Source organism: Pithys albifrons, chromosome Z (genome assembly GCF_047495875.1).
Source record: "Pithys albifrons albifrons isolate INPA30051 chromosome Z, PitAlb_v1, whole genome shotgun sequence".
In the NCBI taxonomy this organism is placed as follows: Eukaryota; Metazoa; Chordata; class Aves; order Passeriformes; family Thamnophilidae; genus Pithys; species Pithys albifrons.
The window spans coordinates 19620063-19638126 of record NC_092497.1 but is presented as its reverse complement, the minus strand read 5'-3'; the positions used below and the strand labels follow the sequence as shown (position 1 = coordinate 19638126).

Sequence of the window (18064 nt, the reverse complement as noted above, 5' to 3'; positions counted from 1 at the left end):
TTTCCTTTTCTGGATAGGGGCTACTTCCATAGGCTTGGACTGTCCTCCTGGTTTAGCCTCGTCCTGCATCACTGTAACATCAGAGGTTTTACCCTCTTCCCCGTTTTTAGCCCCATCCTGCGGCACTGTAACACCAGGGGTTTTACCCTCTTCCTTTTTCCCCTTCGCTGTGGCATCAGGGGTTTTATTCTCTTGCTTTTCCCCCTTCACTGGGCTAGGCTTCTGAATGCGTTCTCGAAAAACCCTGGCCCTACCTTCAAACATTCTGTAAGCCGCAGGGATACAACCTTGCAGAAAAACCATAAAGAGCAACATATCTCTGGCATCCAGGGAGAATTTAAACATCTCAAAAGCAGTTGTAGCAGACTTGAAGGGGGAATGGACGAAGGGTTGGGAGAAAAGATTTCCCTCTGTTCCTTCCCAAGGGTCAGTACTATTATCACTGAATCCCCAGAGGTAGCAGCTTAGGTTACGGCAGGAAAACAGCCTTGACAGCACCACCCAAATGACACCCACAGGCATTGAATTCATAGCACCATAAATCCAGAGTAAGAACTCAATAATAATTGTGGCTATTTGAGTTCTACTCATTGATTTGTTGATAAGACTTAAACCTGCCGCTCCTTTTGGCATAAATTTGTACCAACAAAAGGCCAATATATTATACAGGATGGTCCTGATGAACCCTAAACTCAACACCCACATGGGGCCACAAGAACAGTTATCCTTCTTTGTTTACAAGCCCCACATTCGGCGCCAAAAATATGTCTTAGTTTGAGGGGAAAAACTAAAATGTTTACCCACAAGCAGGGGAGGGGGCCTCCTCCACAATAATCATGCCACTCTTTATCAAATTTAAGAAAAGGAATTTTAATACAAGAAGGATAACTGTTCTTAACTGCTATATATAAACAGACTAGTGCAAACCACTTCCCCAACACCACAAGAGAAAGAAAAAAAACAACAAAACCCAGCAGGTTTTCCTCCAGGAGGAAAGTTATACTTAAGCAGTGTCAATGTCACAGCCCGGCTGGCTGCGGAGTGAGTTTCCAGTCCCTCTCCAGCAAGACAGACGAGTGGTGAGCTCACAGATGAACTCTGTCTCTTCCCCCTGTGTTCCTTGTCCAAGAAGCAGGAAACACGAACAGCCAGAAGCAGTCCCAGGGCAGGCAGCAGCAGCGGCGACCAGAAACAGTCCCGGGGCAGGCAGGAGCAGCGAGCTGGCTAGAAGCAGTCCCGGGGCAGGCAGTGGCAGCGAGCGGCCAAAAGCAGTCTGGGCCAGGCAGTGGCAGCGAGCGGCCAAAAGCTGTCCGGGCCAGGCAGGAACAGCTTCCCTCCTCGTCAGCCACCACTCCCACATTCCGCCAAGCTAAGAAAAGAAAGGTGTCCCCAAAAACCAAAGAGACAAACCTGCCCCCATCCAAGTGACCAGCAGTTAACTACTTCTTTTGTTAACTGCTGGCATGGGCAGTTAGTGGCAGGGGAGAGAATTTACATAATAATCCCAAACTACAACATTGGCTTAAAAAGAAACTAAGGACTGAAACATGATCTGTTTTCAGAGTCCCTATACAATGTAAAAATTTCTAAATATATATGCACATATACACACTCATATGCATTGGTTTTAAAGAGTTTACAGCGGGATAAGTAAAAAAGAATCAGCAAACTTACTATATAGTCTTTTTTAACAGATTTCATTATGTTTTTGCAACATCATCTCCATATGAAAGTTATAAAAAGTTTAACAAGAAATTTCAATACTTCAGCTGAAGAAAATTAGATTTCCTACTCAAAACTCTCACCTCCAGAGCCCCTGCATGCTTATATCACAACATGCAGTGACATTTATAAGATGATTAGTTAGCTCTCCTACATTTCACCTTGCTGTGTTGTTCATCCACTGTACAGCCAAGTGTTTTCTTTCAAGCACTTGCTGCCTGGCAGCCTGATCCTTCATATTTTTGTCTGCTTTATCTAGTCTGCCTTTTCCAGAAGAGCAAGGTAGAGTACAAAATGCTCATTCCTATAAAAAGGAATGATTTGCACCTATCTTACAGGCAATGAAAGTAATTGGACTCTTATGTCTCTTATATGAAAATCTGGACTCTTAGAATGGCCTCTGATGCACAGCTCTGCCTCAAGCACTGCTGCACAGCAATGCCATCTGCTTATAGCAGCATGATGCACCACGCACGCCCCAACTTGTGCACCATCACTGTAATCATCAACGTGTGAAAGATGAAATCTGATCTGCCTCTGGCATAATCAGGAGAAATACTCAGATTTGAAACACTGCAGGAAAGTGCTGCTGAGAACTGAAATGCCCAAACTTTTCTTGAAGGGCTAAAAATGCAATTGAAGGAGTAGAAAGATGAAGGCAGATGATTACTTTTAAATCACTCTTTGCAAGTGTGTTTTGGGGTATTGTTTTTTAAAGGAGTGAAAATCTGGGCCCTGATTTAAATGGTGAACAAAGTGGAGGCTAGCATGAGAGATATAGCAAAACCTCTTGTGCAGGCAGATAGGGCAAACAATTCCTCCTCTACAGAAGTAACAAGAATAAGACCTATGGATTTACTTGTCTTGGGTGGATGCCTGCTGTTTTCCAAGGAGCTGAAGACAATACTGGGCAGCTTTATTCCACTTGGACCTCCATGAATCCTCAAAGTTCTACCATAAAAGAACTTAGTACTGTGTAAGTGCAGGACCTCCATTATATATGTAGCCCTTGATATTTACTTATAAAAATCCTTAAGCAGCTTTCTAGCCCCACACATCCCTACTCCTTACAGCAGGATATGTTCACAACTACAATCAAATATGATCGAGAAACTAGAGGCCATTTAACTGAGGACACAAATACCTGCAACATCTCTTTTCCAGTGTGATTACAGAAGAAACTAAAGAGGAGAGCTGTCCATCTCCCTGAGTAAAAGGCAAAATACCACCTCACATCCCAGAAACAGGCTGGCATGTCAATACATGTTATTTCTTAACTCCTTTAGGTCTGGATAGCTAAAATAAATTTGCTTTTAATTAGAAGTCTAAAGTCAAGTTATGAAGTCTTGTTTTCAACCATGGTATCTGTTACTCCCACTGGTGAATAGGAAGAAGTTGTTCTCAATCTTTGAAAAATAAGGTAATTAAATGTTCAAGTAAAGGTGCTTAATGCTAGGAACTCAGATTTCAAGTGATGCCCAAAGAGTTTTTGTTCTGATTTTCACATTTTGCAGATTTTAGGAACACAGTAGTTGTAGATTTTTAGAGGGTTAATATTTCTAACAGTTTAATGCCTTTCTATCACTACCCCTGTCCCAGAACAGGGAACTCAAATTCCTTTAGTTAATTAATCTTGTTTAGACTCCTTTCCAAGGTAAAGAGCTGAAGGATATCAGAAGGCCTACAGAATGAAACATAAACATAGGTCAGAGTGACCCAAAAACCAGAACTGGATGAACTCCAAGAGACCTTTGTGTGCCTGAGGAAGAAGAGTTGATGGAGACAGAGGGGCTTGACAACCCCAGACCCAATTCTGGGGGTTGGACCAGGGGTGGGACTGGGCTGGACTGGGAAATGTGTAAAGCAATGATTGGAGGGATCTTATTATAAAAGCCATGGAAACAAGAACTGGGGTACATGCATGTCATCCTGTATTCCTGTGGGCTGTAGGCCCTGTGTTATTAAAGGACCTTTACTTTTTATCTTACCCTACGCTAACATGGCTCAAAGTCCTGTTTTGGGGGGGAAGGGTCATTCACGGCATCACAAGATATTTGTTCAAAAGCCATAAAAACTCACTACAAGTGCTCATGGCTCATTTCCAACACAGATGTATCATCACCAGAAGTGCAGGGTAGAATAGAGATTAAAACTTCTTATAAAAATCCAGGGGGGGAAAAAACCTCCTTGAAGGTAGCTGCAAGTTGCAGACTATAAAAAGACATCTTGTCCTAACACTGAAGAGAAGCAATCTAGCTGAAAATACAAAAGAACATGTCTCAGTTATGTCTCTTCTGTCCTCTGGTGTCAGCTTTTTGTGATTAACAGAATCAGAACAAGCCTTTTTGTGTTGTCCATCTTAACTGCCTTTTTTTTTTAAGCATATTGCCCTATTTGTTAACACTGAACCCTGCTGAGGACACATCTAAAAAGAAGCCAAGTTTTGACTGAAAAACACCAGTCCTCCCCAAAGCTACCTTCAAAGTTTCAGACAGCATGACTGTAGCATGTGAGTGCAACCAGCAAACCTCAAATAGGGATTCCACTCCACAGGAGTATCATGGCAGAAGAGAGACAGCAACTGATTTTGCTCCCATCTTTCCTTTAAACATGTGTTCTTGTATGCACAGAGTTTTTGTAGCTAAAAATATGATGGAACACTCTTTTCCACCTCAGTTTACAGTGAATCTATACCTGCAGGCTGTTGTACTTAAGAACTTCTCTAGCCAAACTCTAATAAGCAGCAGACAGCCATTTCAGGCGTTTATGCCAAAGTACAGGCATAAATTGTTCCAAAACAGAGCAGTTCTACAAACAGTGCAATTGTCTCTGATTTAGGTGTTGGTATTAAAGTATTAGAAAGGCCTAGAACACATAGTTACACTAGATCAGAAAAACAAATCCAGATTAATAATAATTGCATGGAATCTGAGCACAACAGAGCCCAGCAGAGCAGAAGCAGGGAGCAAAGCGAGCCGAAGATCTCCAGCACCCTCTTCTGGAACCTGTAGGCACCACCGCCGCTAGAAACCGTTTCTGCTCAAGTACCATCGATAGGCTCAGGTAATTACACACGCAGAGGGGTAGCTACGGGATGCCAGTGCCCTCAGCAGCACTGAACTGTCTAGGATAGCCTATTGTTTCGAAAATTTCGTGACGAGATTTCGCCTGTTGAGGTATTGTTCCTCAGTCTCTACATACACTGATACATGAGGATGACAGTGCCGGCACATTGCAGCCGCTGGGCTCCCTTACCCCGAACAGTGTTAGGAAGTACCTTTACACACACACTCCCACCCACTGCAGTGCTCACTGCACCTCCGGTGGGGCAAGGGCTCAACCCACTCACCATTCATCTCCCCCACAACAGGTCCTCCAGCTCACCTCCCAATAAAACCAACAACACTATGTCCCCTATCACCCTGCAGTTCTGTCAAGATTGCCACTATTTCAAAGGTAATCAACAAGCTTTCTTCTTTGCTGAGACTTTCTACTTATTCATTAATGGAGCCTGTCCATACTTATTTGGTAAATCCCAAATTATGTTACATAGCAGAGATGGGTTCTATCTTTTTTTTTATTAAAATAATTATCAATGAAGCAGTTGCAGAACCAGGCTCCTCTTCTCAACTCCCCTGCATCCTCCATCCACACGCCACCAAGCAACTCACTGCTCAGCCAGAACTGTACCACCCACATTTCTTCCACTTGTGTCCACATTTAGTCTTTGGCAGGGTTTGAACACCATTACAGCACTCAGACATCCACTCACCTGCTTGCACCAGGTACAGGCTGCCCTAAGAAGCCCTCCAACTCAGCCTGGAGCTGTAAGTCCCTGTTTTCCATCACTCCTTGGAGCTCCAGCTTCCCCAGGCATACTTCTGTGCCCCCCAAACCCTGCTGAGCCCCCCCACTCTCACGGTATCCATTGCTCCTGCAGACAGCACAGCAGCAACACAGGCTGCCCTCAGGGCTCTCCCTCAGTGTGCTGCAACAGCCCCACCAGGTGGGTCAGGTCCAGGTCCTGATCCACAGCTGCAGCACCGACAAAGCCCCTCTAATTCAACATAGTCAAGCTGACCATCCTTGATTTTGCCCAGCTGTTTCTACTAAACACTGAGCTCTTCCACTGCCCAGCCCTGACAGCAAAGCCTCTGCAGAGTCCTCTTCACTCTTGATTACTACCATTTCATTAGAAACTTCACCGTCCCTCAAAGCCAGCTCTACCTGCAGTTGCTACCTGCTGTTGCGCATGCAGGGAAAGAAGGCAGGGAATTCTAGAGGATGATGGTGTCATGTCTATGTCCTGCTCCCTTAGGCCAAGTGCAGCAGCTTTTGGACAGGTCCTTTTGCTACTCATTTGCTGTTTCTGCATCACAAAATCTACCACAAATTCAAAGGTGAAGCCATTTGCCTTTCTGAAGTCTTAATAATGGCCAGACAGGAAAAAAAATAATCTGTAAAAAATGCAGATTTATTCTACACTGTAGCTGCCCAGTTTTGACCAATGCATGAGTTTACCCAGGCTGTGTATAAGTTTTCTTTTTATTTTTTAACAGTCACATACCAGCCTCCCCTCCTCAAAGAGCTGGCTCTCCCCTGCTCTAGCAGTGATCCATCCTTTAGGTGAGGGCACTTCTACACTCCAAGGTTACTTGGAGGACGCACTCTCATCCTCACAACCCACAGAACTGTGCCTGCTCCTAAAAACCCCTTCAGGATTTTACAGAAGATTCAGCTTTTTTCTAATCTTAATTTTTCTAATTAAGAAGCTATTCTAACATCAGGACCACCTTTGTTAAGTGGCACAAGACAGACATTCAAAGCAAATTAAAGTCAAGATGAGAATTAAAGAACCTTGCTGAAGGCCAGGAAGCACAAGCCCATACAACCCTCAAGCCCTTGCAGGCATGTGTTACCTGTTAGTCTTTAATTGCATGAGCACATACCATTCACCCGGCAGGACACCTGTCTTACACAATATTTTGTTTTTACCTACTTAAAACATCATCCATGCTGTGCACAGAACACAGAACTACTCCTCTCCCTGTTAACTGTGTCTGTACTCCTGTACCAAGTTCATTAACTTACCTTTGTCCTTGTTGTTAGCCCAGAGTGTGATCATTTTCTTCAAGTAAATAAATTAGCAAGGTTAAGAAAAAAATTTTCAGAAACATCTACTAAAATCAATATCTTCCTTGGTCATTGTTAAGCCTCGCATGTCCTGACCAGCTTTCTGTTTTCTCAACATAAAGCAAAAAATAAAAAAAAAAAAAGGGGACAAGAAATAACAGAACCACATCAAACCCCCTAAATGAACCACCCCAAATGCTGACTTTCTTACAATGACATGGCTTAATTTGGGATCATCAAATGCAACAAATATTGGCTCTAATCTTCTAAGACAATATCAGCCCCTGAGAGGCAGGGAGGAACACTTCACGGACATCAGACTCTCACTCTATGTGATCAGAACAGAAACATTTTGAAGATCTTTCTTTTCAAAATTATGAGCCTATTTGCTCCCATTTATCCTTGTCACTGAAAGTTCTTTTCCCTCTTTTGCCATTCAGTTCTTCAGGGTTGTGGCTGCCTTCAATGAATCTGCTGGGCTCTGCCACCCTATAGCTGTGTCTCGAGTGACTTGGTTAGCCAGGGAAAACTAGTCCCACAGAGTTATGTGGCAGTTAAGTGGAGACAAACAGATCACTCCACTGCAAGCATAATGCAACCATAACCACAGCCAGTATCACCAGTTTCACCTGCAATAACATGTTTGGTTTTCAGCAGTTTAAAATATTAAAAATTATACAAATTTATAGTTAACTGGAACATTCAGATCCTTCCAAACTGTATTTTCAGAATAACTAATTCATTCATCTCAACCATGAAAATGTATTTATTCTGTAAAAAGATCATCTGTGCATGCTCACTTTGGAGATGGACAATGAAAGAAATTGAAGAAACATAAATGTTCATGTGAGGATTTAGTAAAATATCTGTGTAATTTACATACATACTTGAGCTTCTACCTGAAAAAGCCTTCCAATGCAGACAGAAGTATTTCTCAGCTTTTGGTAATGAAGCTTTGCATAAACAGTGGCTTGATTCAGCAGGCTGCTTACAGTATATGTCAATACCTCACAGATCAGCTCATTTCCAACCTTTTCCTTTCAAACAATATGCCTTGCTACATAAAGCAATGTTGTAGGGGAAAAAAAAGTGAGCGTGGAAATTGAGGGAAAGGCACTTTGGCCTGGGGTAGAAAAGAATGTGATACTCATGACAGGGGCCACCAGTAACACCAAGAGGTACAAATTGTAAGCACAGGAAATGGGTTATTGCTGACAATTCCACAATGTCCCCTTGTATTGGATTCAAATTGTAATAGAGCACACACAGGCCACACAGTGCGTGCTCATATATGCTAAATGAGTCAAAGTTCAATTGTTTTTCACTCTCCCTATGATGCAGTCATTTGAGCTCATGTAGGGATGCCCTATGACTTGCTAAAAATGGTACCACTTCAGCAGTCTTCAGCAGGAAGCAATGGCAGGTGCAATTACAATAGCACAAAGCTCTCAGATATCAAGCTATGACACAGAAGGAAAAAGAACCCTAAGAAGGGCATCATGCCAAATCCATCATCCTTGAGTAAAAGCAGAATCAGAGCTGTAAATCATGACCAACTATTGGCTATACTGATTAACAGACTGGAGGAAAAGCTACATCATGTTGCTGTGACAGCTTTAAGGCAACTGTGGATACTGTTTGGTTTCAGAGTTGGTCAGGAGCAGTCTGTTGGTACCTGATGCAGAGAGGCCTGTTGCAGAATCTAGAGGCTGAGAGAAATGCAACTGAGAACAGCACACAGCCAGTCTGGTAGACTAGACAGCTTAGGCCACCAGGCTGTTCCAAGTTTTCAAGCACTCAGAATTTATTGCATCAGTTCTCAAATCTGACCATTCCTGGCAGAGTGGAAGGAGTTTGTTTTCCTTTGCTCCCCAAGCTGAAACTCTGTAGTGCCTTGCTTAGTTCTTGCAGGAGTTATCTGCCCACATCTCACAAGAAGAACTCATGTTCTCCCATATTGACCCAAGCTCCATCAGTCTATTAAGCAGATACCTGTTTGGACATCAGCAATCATCAGTTGCCAAAAATACTTTTTCATTTCAAAGCTGTAACTTTAACCTGCATAGGAAAGGAAATAAATGAGCACTTGTCCTGCAAGTATGGAATATCATTTCTCTACAACATTCATGCTAGTGCCAGGGATGTAAAAAACTGCATACTATGAAGATGTCCAAGAAGATGTATACAGAATGAAGCCTAAATAGCAAACTTACTCTCAGGTATCTTTCTAGGAATTTAAGAAATGCATCCCACTATATACCTTGTGATACCTCACAGATCCATCAGATGATTTTGACCGCACAAAAAACTGTGATGGAAGCAGACTTTGGTAGGCACTGGATTCAGTAACAGCAGTCAACAAATTGGTATGAGGTACCAGGTTTTCTTCAGTCTGTCTGAAGATCTTTTCCAGACAGCAACCCACTATGAGACAAACCCCAGAAGCTGCTTATAAATCTCCGAGGAAGCAGAAGCCTCCTGAGACAAGAATTTTTGACACTGCCTTATGCCTCACACAGAGCCGGATTGCCTTGCAGATCACTGCCAGTGCTGGTTTAGCAAATGCATTTCCAGGTACCTCTAAGGAAGGCTGCAGAGAGATCCAGGGCATGAAATAAACCTCATTCAGTTTGCAATACAGCTCAATGATAACTAAAAACTACAGCATGAGGAAAGCTGACCAGCTGGTCAGCAGACTTATCATCCTAATGAGCCAGTAATTCTTGGTGCACAAGTGAAATAATCCTTTATCAGAGCAGAAGTTCCTTGCAACTGACTATACTGCCTCAGCCACTGCCTAGCAGCAAACAGAAAATGGGAAAACAAACACATCCTTTACTAAACTCCTTCCAGTTTCTAGCAGCGAGCAGTTTAAATGTATTTACTGTAGAACAGGTATTCCTTAAAGAAGAAAGCCTAAAGGTGAGATCTCCATCACAAATCAAGCAAATTTTTCCCCCCCACAGGCAACTGAATAGGTGAATAAAACAATTTCCTTCACATTTGGTAACATTTTTCAAAGACTGAGATGACCATCAAAATCTTCTTCAGAACATTGATTGGATCCAATGAGAGTCAGTGGACACCTTTAATGTGGTTAACACTGTTTTCAGGAAAGGTAACCAGCTTCTCTTCCTCCCTAAGTGAGAGGAAGATCTGGCACAAGTCAGTGACAGAGGCCTCTGGTCATTCTAGATTAGATAAAGCAGTCCCAGCTCCCCATCATAAACACAGGTATGCTCAACACCAGCAGCAGGCAGAGGGCACATCACAGATCAACAGCAGACAGGAAAAGTCCATGTTATCTCTTCTCTCCACTTCTGAAGAGGGTTGGAACAGGGAACAAGGAGCACATCCTTCCCTGCCAATAGAGTGAGGATGAGGAATAGAAATGGTAGTGACTGCCAATCATACAGCAGTGCCATGTCTGCATGCAGCAATTGGTGATTACCATCACTGAAGTCAAACTCTTTCAGCCCAGCACTGACAAACTGTTCCAGCAGACATTCTTTACCATCCAAAGCTGATTAGTATCTACCATGGCCATGGGCAAGTTACTCACCAACTTCTTAGGCCTTTAAGTCAGACATTTGCTCAAGCAGAAAAACAAGAGAGGATTTACCCTGGGAATGGACCATAGTCTACGTATGAGAGCAGAAGGCAGCAAATGAATACTAAAATTGCCCTAGGAAAGGAACAAAGTCAGAGATGGATAAAGTTGCATTTTCAATACTAGAGAATCAGATGTCAATCTGCTTTACATCATCAAGCACTGAACAAAAGGGAGGGGAGCAGTGCAATAAAATGCTTTCATACATTTTATAGAAGTGAGGTATGAAGACCAAACATTGTTTCATGTAACAATTTCCAGGAAAATAAAAACACCTGAAAAGAGTTCCACAACAAGTGACTATAGAGTTTCTTTAGGTGACACAGAGGACAAATATTCTCTACTCAGCTTTGCTGTAAGTAAATATAAGGCAATGCAATTCCTCAATGGAAATACCAAATCTTACCCACTTCCACACTCTGTGAAAGGCAAACAGAAGTAACAGAGCAGAGAGATAACCATTTTAGCTATGGAGTATGCTGACCTCTGTCAGGTCTCTGAACTGGTACAACAGACCACTGTACAGGACAAAAAAGTAATCCAAAAGAATCAGACCCAAGAAAAGAAGCCACATACTTACAAAGAAGTTACAAAAGATGTAAAGGTGTTTCGTTCTACAAAGCAAAGCAAAACCACTGCCCAATTCCACTTACCTCCGTTGCTCACAGCTCATTATAATCACGTCTTCCATTACCAGTTTCAGGATACAAAGAAACAAAAGAAGTACGAGGTATGACTAGTATTTCTACTTTGTCTAAAGAGAATTTTCTCAATTCCAACTTGTGAGTTTCCCAAGTCTATAAAACTGTAACATAGTTCTTCTATAATTATATGATCTTCCCAAAAGGTTAATTACAGAAGTGACACTTGTTACTAAACAATAAAGAGGGAGTGAAAAGTCTATATCCCACTCTGAGAAATGCCAAGGCAAAAAAGTTTTTACTTAATATTAAAAATAGTGCATTCACATACCACTATATAATTAGGATAGGCAGAAGATCCTGTTGATAGTATGTGAAAACCAAAAAGTGCACAAACTACACCAAGGTGTCAAAGTCAGTAAAAAAAATGTAAGAAAGGAAAAGGAGAAAGGTGCGTAAGGCATGCAGGCAGGAATGACTTCATTATTGATATGGCAATTTTCTTCTTAAAAAGGAAACATTTTTATCTTGTTAAATTTAGATTAGAAAATGAAATATTCAACACATTGTGTCAGAATTAACTACATCAACATTTGCATGCCCATTCTAATACCAAAACTGACCTCTTGAATAGAAATAATGTATTTAAATTAATAATAAAAAAGAAACATACCAACTTTGGCCTAAAATTGATGCTACCTTATTAAAAAAAATATTTTCCCTAAGAAATATGGTCAAAATCTCAACTTTATAAATACTTTTGCTTTACAGTTCTAAACTGCAAGTAATTTACCATAAGAAATAGTACAATTCAAAAATATCTTGAAGGGGAATGTCTATATATATCAGCTATGTCATGAACATATGTGACATCACTGAGAGCAATTGTGCTTTTATGAATTAACGCTACACAGTTTGTACAACTGTGGAAAATATTTTAAGAGCTAAACCAAACCAAATAAAACTGTGAATAATACAATATTATTTTTTCAATGTGCAATCATAAAGTCTGACATAAAGTAAGCAAAACAGGTGGTTATTGCACAGATATACTTCTGCTGGTGTAAAAGAAAGATCTGTGATGAAAGTATTTTTACCTCATTCTGATCTGCAGCCACTGCTGACAAAGTACTTTCAATATAAATGCAAACAAAACTTAGCAGATTTAAAAACAATACCCATGATGGTATGCACTGAGACAATACTCTGTATATCAGTTTATTTCCCATGTAGTGGACAAATCCAGTCAGTGTAATGATTTTTCTGCATGTTGAATAGTAAAACTCAGACTGCTTGTATTTCCACAAGAAATGTTTTCGCTGTGAGAATAAGGGTCCTGCAATACACCTCAAAGATTTCAAATCAAAGGTTAATTCTACAAATTTGGAACTGTAACATCGGGTATTTCGCCATTAATAACAACGGCGACATTACAAATGGCTAAAGAGCAGTTATCTGTGGAAGTAGAACAGCTCAACAGCTCACTTAAGGAAGAGTTTTAGTGCATTTTGCTCATTTTAGCCAACATGCTACATTGCCCTTTTTGTGTACAAAAAGAAATTACTTGGTAAGCAAAACACTGTGTCAAGTTGCCCTTTTTTTCTCAGACATTTTAAGACAAGAAGCTTTGCAAGACGTTACACAATTCTTTGCTTTTATTATTAAGTGAGAATGTCTGATTTGTATCATTGTCACATTGCTAGTCAGAAATGCTTCAGTGATGAAAGTCAATGCTGGGTCAACCCAAGGCCTCATTCTACAACATTTGTTTACAGAAAAATTATAGTGATTTTCAACACACCCAACAAAACATTCCTTGCTTTCTTCAGGGAAAAGTCCCGTGATTCTTCCTCTAGTAGGCATGTTACTCCATAAATTAGAAGTTTTTTTTTTTGGACAACACATTCCCAGTCTTCATGAGAACAAAATGAGCTTCTATAGATGTTACAGAAGTCTTCACACATCATCATCATCTGATGTATCAGTGCTGCTTGTCTCAGAATCCTCATTCTCCAGAGCAGGTTTGAAAGTGCTGTTTTTCCAGGGGCTAAATTTAAACTTGCAGATGAGGCCATTTTTCAAAATGCCATTTTTCCGAAGGCCATTTTTTTGTAACTGAAACGTGAAAACATGATATATTTAGAAAAAGAAAAAGCCAAACACAGCAATCTATTGCAATTCAGCATTCTCTGCATCTTTGTTTCTGGGCTACACTGTATCCACAGCACTACCTTCTTGTACACACACACCAAGGAAAACTTCCCTGAGCACCTTTACTTCTGGGCCAGCCACCTGTATCCAAGTACTCCAATTGTGCTAAACTCCAGCAGTCAATGAGAGTTCACCCACTTCCCCACTGGGCTTTCCCCAGAGATCCTTCCTCCCAAATGAGCTCTTCTGCAATGCTTTCCCACACTGCTACAAACACTTGTGGTAAGAAGGTCATGGTCTGCAATAAGGAAGGGGCCCAGAAGAGAAGCAGCAGGAGGGATGGGTAACCCAGTCTGTCTACCTGATGCCATTGGACATTCAAAGATACTGAAGAGAAAGGAAACAACCGATTCTATAACAAGAAAGGAATTACTGCATTTCCACACATAATGCAGAAGGTGAGTAATCAGACAAGCATTTGAGAGTTTAATCTTTCAAATGCTCTCATCAGTATGTGTGTGACTAGACTTACAGAAATATCAAAGGTTCAGATTTAACACCACACATAATTCTCCTTTCCAGTCCTACTCACTCACCCCACCAGGTATACTCAACACTTTGAATTAAAAAAAAACTAAGAAAAAATTCACTCTAGATTGACATTTCATACTTTGTCACAAGTGAATTAAGTGTCTCTCGGTTCCCAACACATAAAATGCAGACCAGAGAGTACTCAAGAAAACTGCATAAAAACTTTGAAAGATTCTCTTTTCTTAGGCTAAGATCAGGAGCTGGAAAGCCTGTGCAATTAGATCACCAGCAATGCTGAAAGTACTCAGAAGCACTTCCTTACCCTTCCCTTGATATTCTGTGAATAGGCCTTAGCTACAATCAGCACTCATACCCTGTGTTTTTAAAAGCAACTTTACTTTCAAAAGCACAGTATTGAAATGATACCAAAAGAGCAACATCAGTAACCGTCCAAATTACTGCAGATCTTCCTGAAAGGTAGGCATTTCGCATAAACCACAGGTTAACAATGGAACATTAAGTCAATGTTACCTGTTCACTAATGACTTGGAACTCCCTCATCTCATCCTCTGTTAGTGGGGCACATGTCTCGTCATTTTCACTGTCTTCCTGCCAGCCCATCTCCTTTAGCAACCTTTAAATTCAAAAGGACAACATCAAGGAATGTACTACACACATTCATTCAAGCTCTGTCTATATATATTTCTAAAGACCTCTAACAAAAGCATTGATTAATCAGTTGGTATTTTTCTTAGACAAACTCTTACATGGAAGTGGGTTCAAAGCCTTCAAAAAGATACGTTAATCACAGAAGCTGAGTTCTCAGGTCCCTCACAGATGATCCTGTTATACCACTAGATGTGGTGAAAACTGTACCTTTATTCTAAGGCAAGAGATCTGTGTCAGGTGGAAAATTGAGAATTTATTTCCTTAACATAACTTAAAACTGCCAGTGGATCAGCAGTGTATCCCCTTGAGAACAGTAAGAGACAAAGACTCACAGTGAGGCAATCTGCAGTTTTTCCTGGAAAACAGAGCTGCCATGAGGAGTATTGGTGGTGTCCTCTGATGGGAACCAATTCAGGATGCAACTGCCTCATATAATTTCTTTTTTACAGCAAGACCTGTGCCAGGCTTCCTTAATCTCTGTCATCAGCACATGTTGGTACTTCAGCACAGACAAACTACAACTAGGACTGAATTTTGGGATGAGAGGAAGTGAAACAAGAAAGATTCCTCTTGTAACTGAGATATCCAAAGAGGCAATAGGCAACATGTTTTAGCTAGTGCCAAGATAAGGATAGCAATATCTGAGCAGGAACAAGATGGTTTTACGTATGAAGATGCTGTCTGAGGGTGAAAACACTGTGACACTTAACAATGACAATATGAACTTTGTTAGCTGTGAAGCTTTTGGCAAAAAGATTAGCACATTCTTCAGGCAAATCAGGCATCTGTTGACCTTAAACATTAAAGGAGATTAAAGCACAAAAAATAAAGAGGTTTCTAAAATATAAGCCAGAACAGGCACTCAGGACTAAAGAACAGTGAATATATTAAAATAGAGAAGTAAGACAAATTCAGAGCTGATGTCACATCCAGGCACTTCAGTTAGCCAAACATCAGCACAAAAAATACCCTTTAATATAATCGTCCCCACAAAGAACTCTATGTCCCAATACAATGCATGTGCATTAGGCAAACTTGTAGGTTATCTAAGCAACTAATTACTGTTGTTAGAACCACAACAAAAACTTGTACTTGTAGAAGAAGGAGAAAAACACCAATCTGTTAAAAAGAAAGTCAGTAGGACAATAACAGAAGTGGAAATTGCATCCTCTCTAGCATTTGGAAAAAGCTGAACAGTGTAACAGCCAGGAACAATTAAATAGTCAGGAAGCAGTAGAAATAATATGTAAGTCATCCAGAATTCTAAGAGAACACATGCTTTTGTTGAGCTATACAGAAAAACAGTCAAAATGCCAAACATAGTCAGTGATACTTGAGACAAAGTTTCTGCAAGCAAGCTCAGATGTTAACACTGCATTCAATGAAGTAAATAGTTACAGAGCTTCTGCTAACATAAGTAAAATTTAGGGTAATGGCTAATTAAGTTATAAGCAATATTACGTAAAGTTACCAGTACCAGTATACCTTTAAATTGACACTAGGCTTATAGAATGATTAAACATGTGAAATATATAAACAAATTAAACTTTGGATTAGCAAACTTGATGCCAACGGGATTGCTGCATTTTGGAAACTTGTCCACCAGGAAAGAAGCTCAAGATGCATTTTGTACAAGTGCCAATATGTTATTAGGTATGCAAAAGTATCCTGGGAGTTAGGCTGGTGACTTCAAGTACAATGTACCACAAAAAGGCTTACTGTAACATCTGTCCACAAGCACGCTAAGCTCACAGCCAACAGGCTGGGACAGAGGGAGACAAAGGCTCTCTGAGACACCACAAAGGAAAGACATTTGCCCAGAAATCCTATGAAGGCCATTTAAAGTAATTTGAATTGAAAAATTATGAGTTAGATTTGACTCCCATTTTCCGCTCCGAAAATCTCTAGTGGCCTAACATTTCATAGAATCACAGAATATCCTGAGCTGGAAGGGACTCACAAGGATCGTTGGGTCCAACTCCTGGCCCTGCACAGGACACCCAAAAGATCATACCAGGTGCCTGACACTATTGTTCAAATGCTTCTTGAACTCTGTCAGGTGTGGTGCTGTGACCACTTCCCGGGGAGCCTGTTCCAGTGCCCAACCACCCTCTTAGTGAAGAATCTTTTTCTAATACCCAACCTAAACCTCCTCTGACAAAACTTCAGGCCATTCCCTTGTGTTCTGTTACTGGTCACCACAGAGAAAAGATCAGCACCTGCCCCTCCTCTTCCTCTCCCAAGGAAGTTGTAGACTGCAGTGAGGTCTTCTCTTCTCCAAGCTGAACAGACCAAATGAGCTCAACCACTCCTCATACAGCTTTCCATCAAGGCCCTTCACCATCTTTGTTGCCTTCCCTATCAATGCTCTCTAATAGCTTAAAATGTCTTTTTCTTATATTGTGGTGCCCAAAACTGCACACAATATTCAAGGTGAGGTGGCCCAATACAGAGCAGAGCAGGACAATTCACTGTCTTGATCGGCTGGCGATACTTTCCTTGATGCCCCCCAGGACACAGCTGGCCCTCCTGGCTGCCAGGGCACTGCTGACTCAGATCCAACTTGCCATCCACCAGGACCCCCAGATCCCTTTTCTGTGGAACTGCTCTCCAGCCTCTCCTTTCTCAGTCCATACGTACATCTGGGGTTACCCCATCCCAGGTGCAGAATCCAGCACTTGCCCTTGTTAAACTTCATACAGCTGGTGATTGCCTATCCCTCTGATTTGTCAAGATTCCCTCTGTGGGGTCTCTCTTTCCTAGGGGAAGCCAGTAGCTCCTCTCTGCTTAGTGTTGCCAGCAAACTTTGAATACCTTCAAATCCTGCATGCAAGTCATTCCTGAAGAGAATCTGCCCTAAGATGGAGCACCGCAGAAACTGGTGACCAGTTACCAACCTGATATGACCTCATTTACCCCCTCTGCCCAATCCATGAGCCAGTTGCTCACCTACTGCATGACGTGTTTATCCAGATGTGTGCTGGACATTTTGTCCAGAAAGAGACTGAAAGACTATCCATAACTCTACTGAAATCCCAAAAGATTACATCAATTCACTTCCCTTGATCAACCAGGTCAGTTACCATGTCATAGAAGGAAACTGAGTGAGTTAAGGAGGATGAGGACTTCCCCCTGGCAGTCATACCTGGCCATGTCCAATGACTGAGCTGTCTTTCAAGTGTTTTTCAGTAACTCCTAGAATAATCTTCACCATAATTTCCAGTCACTAAAGTTAGACTGACAGGCTTATAATTTCTCGGGTCATTCTTGCCCTTCTTGTAAACTCGAACAATATACACCAGCTTCCAGTCGACTGGGACCTCTCAAAATTCCCAAGACAATTTAAAAGCCATTGAGAAAGGTCTTGTGATGACATTAGCCAGCTCCTTCAGCAACCCCTCAAGCCCCAGAGACTTACAGCAATCCAGCTGGAGCAGCAAATCCTACAACTGGGTTTGACTGTGACTTTATCATTGTTGCAATCATCCTCCTCCAAGCTTTAACACCACCATCAGTGTTGAAGACCAAGGCAAAGTAAGTACTAAAGGTCTCTGCTTTGTCTGTGTACCTGTTTATGAGGTGACCATCCTCATCAAGTAATGGGCCA

At 41.4% G+C, this 18064-nt stretch overlaps 1 protein-coding gene across 8 annotated transcripts in view; it reads right to left on the bottom strand.

The window, feature by feature from the left end:
* Positions 1-12283: 12283 nt before the first annotated feature.
* The window catches only part of GPBP1 (GC-rich promoter binding protein 1), a 55138-nt gene continuing 49357 nt past the window's right edge, over positions 12284-18064 (bottom strand). For 7 of the 8 annotated variants that reach the window (XM_071581289.1, XM_071581287.1, XM_071581285.1 and 4 more), the window contains 2 exons: positions 14320-14422; positions 12285-13221 (listed from right to left, as the gene is read on the bottom strand). In XM_071581289.1, coding sequence (XP_071437390.1) covers positions 13063-13221; positions 14320-14422 — 262 coding nt within the window. In that variant the 3' untranslated portion in view covers positions 12285-13062. Of the gene's footprint in view, positions 13222-14319; positions 14423-18064 lie in introns of all 8 variants that reach the window. The other variant, XM_071581291.1, reaches the window with a different exon arrangement.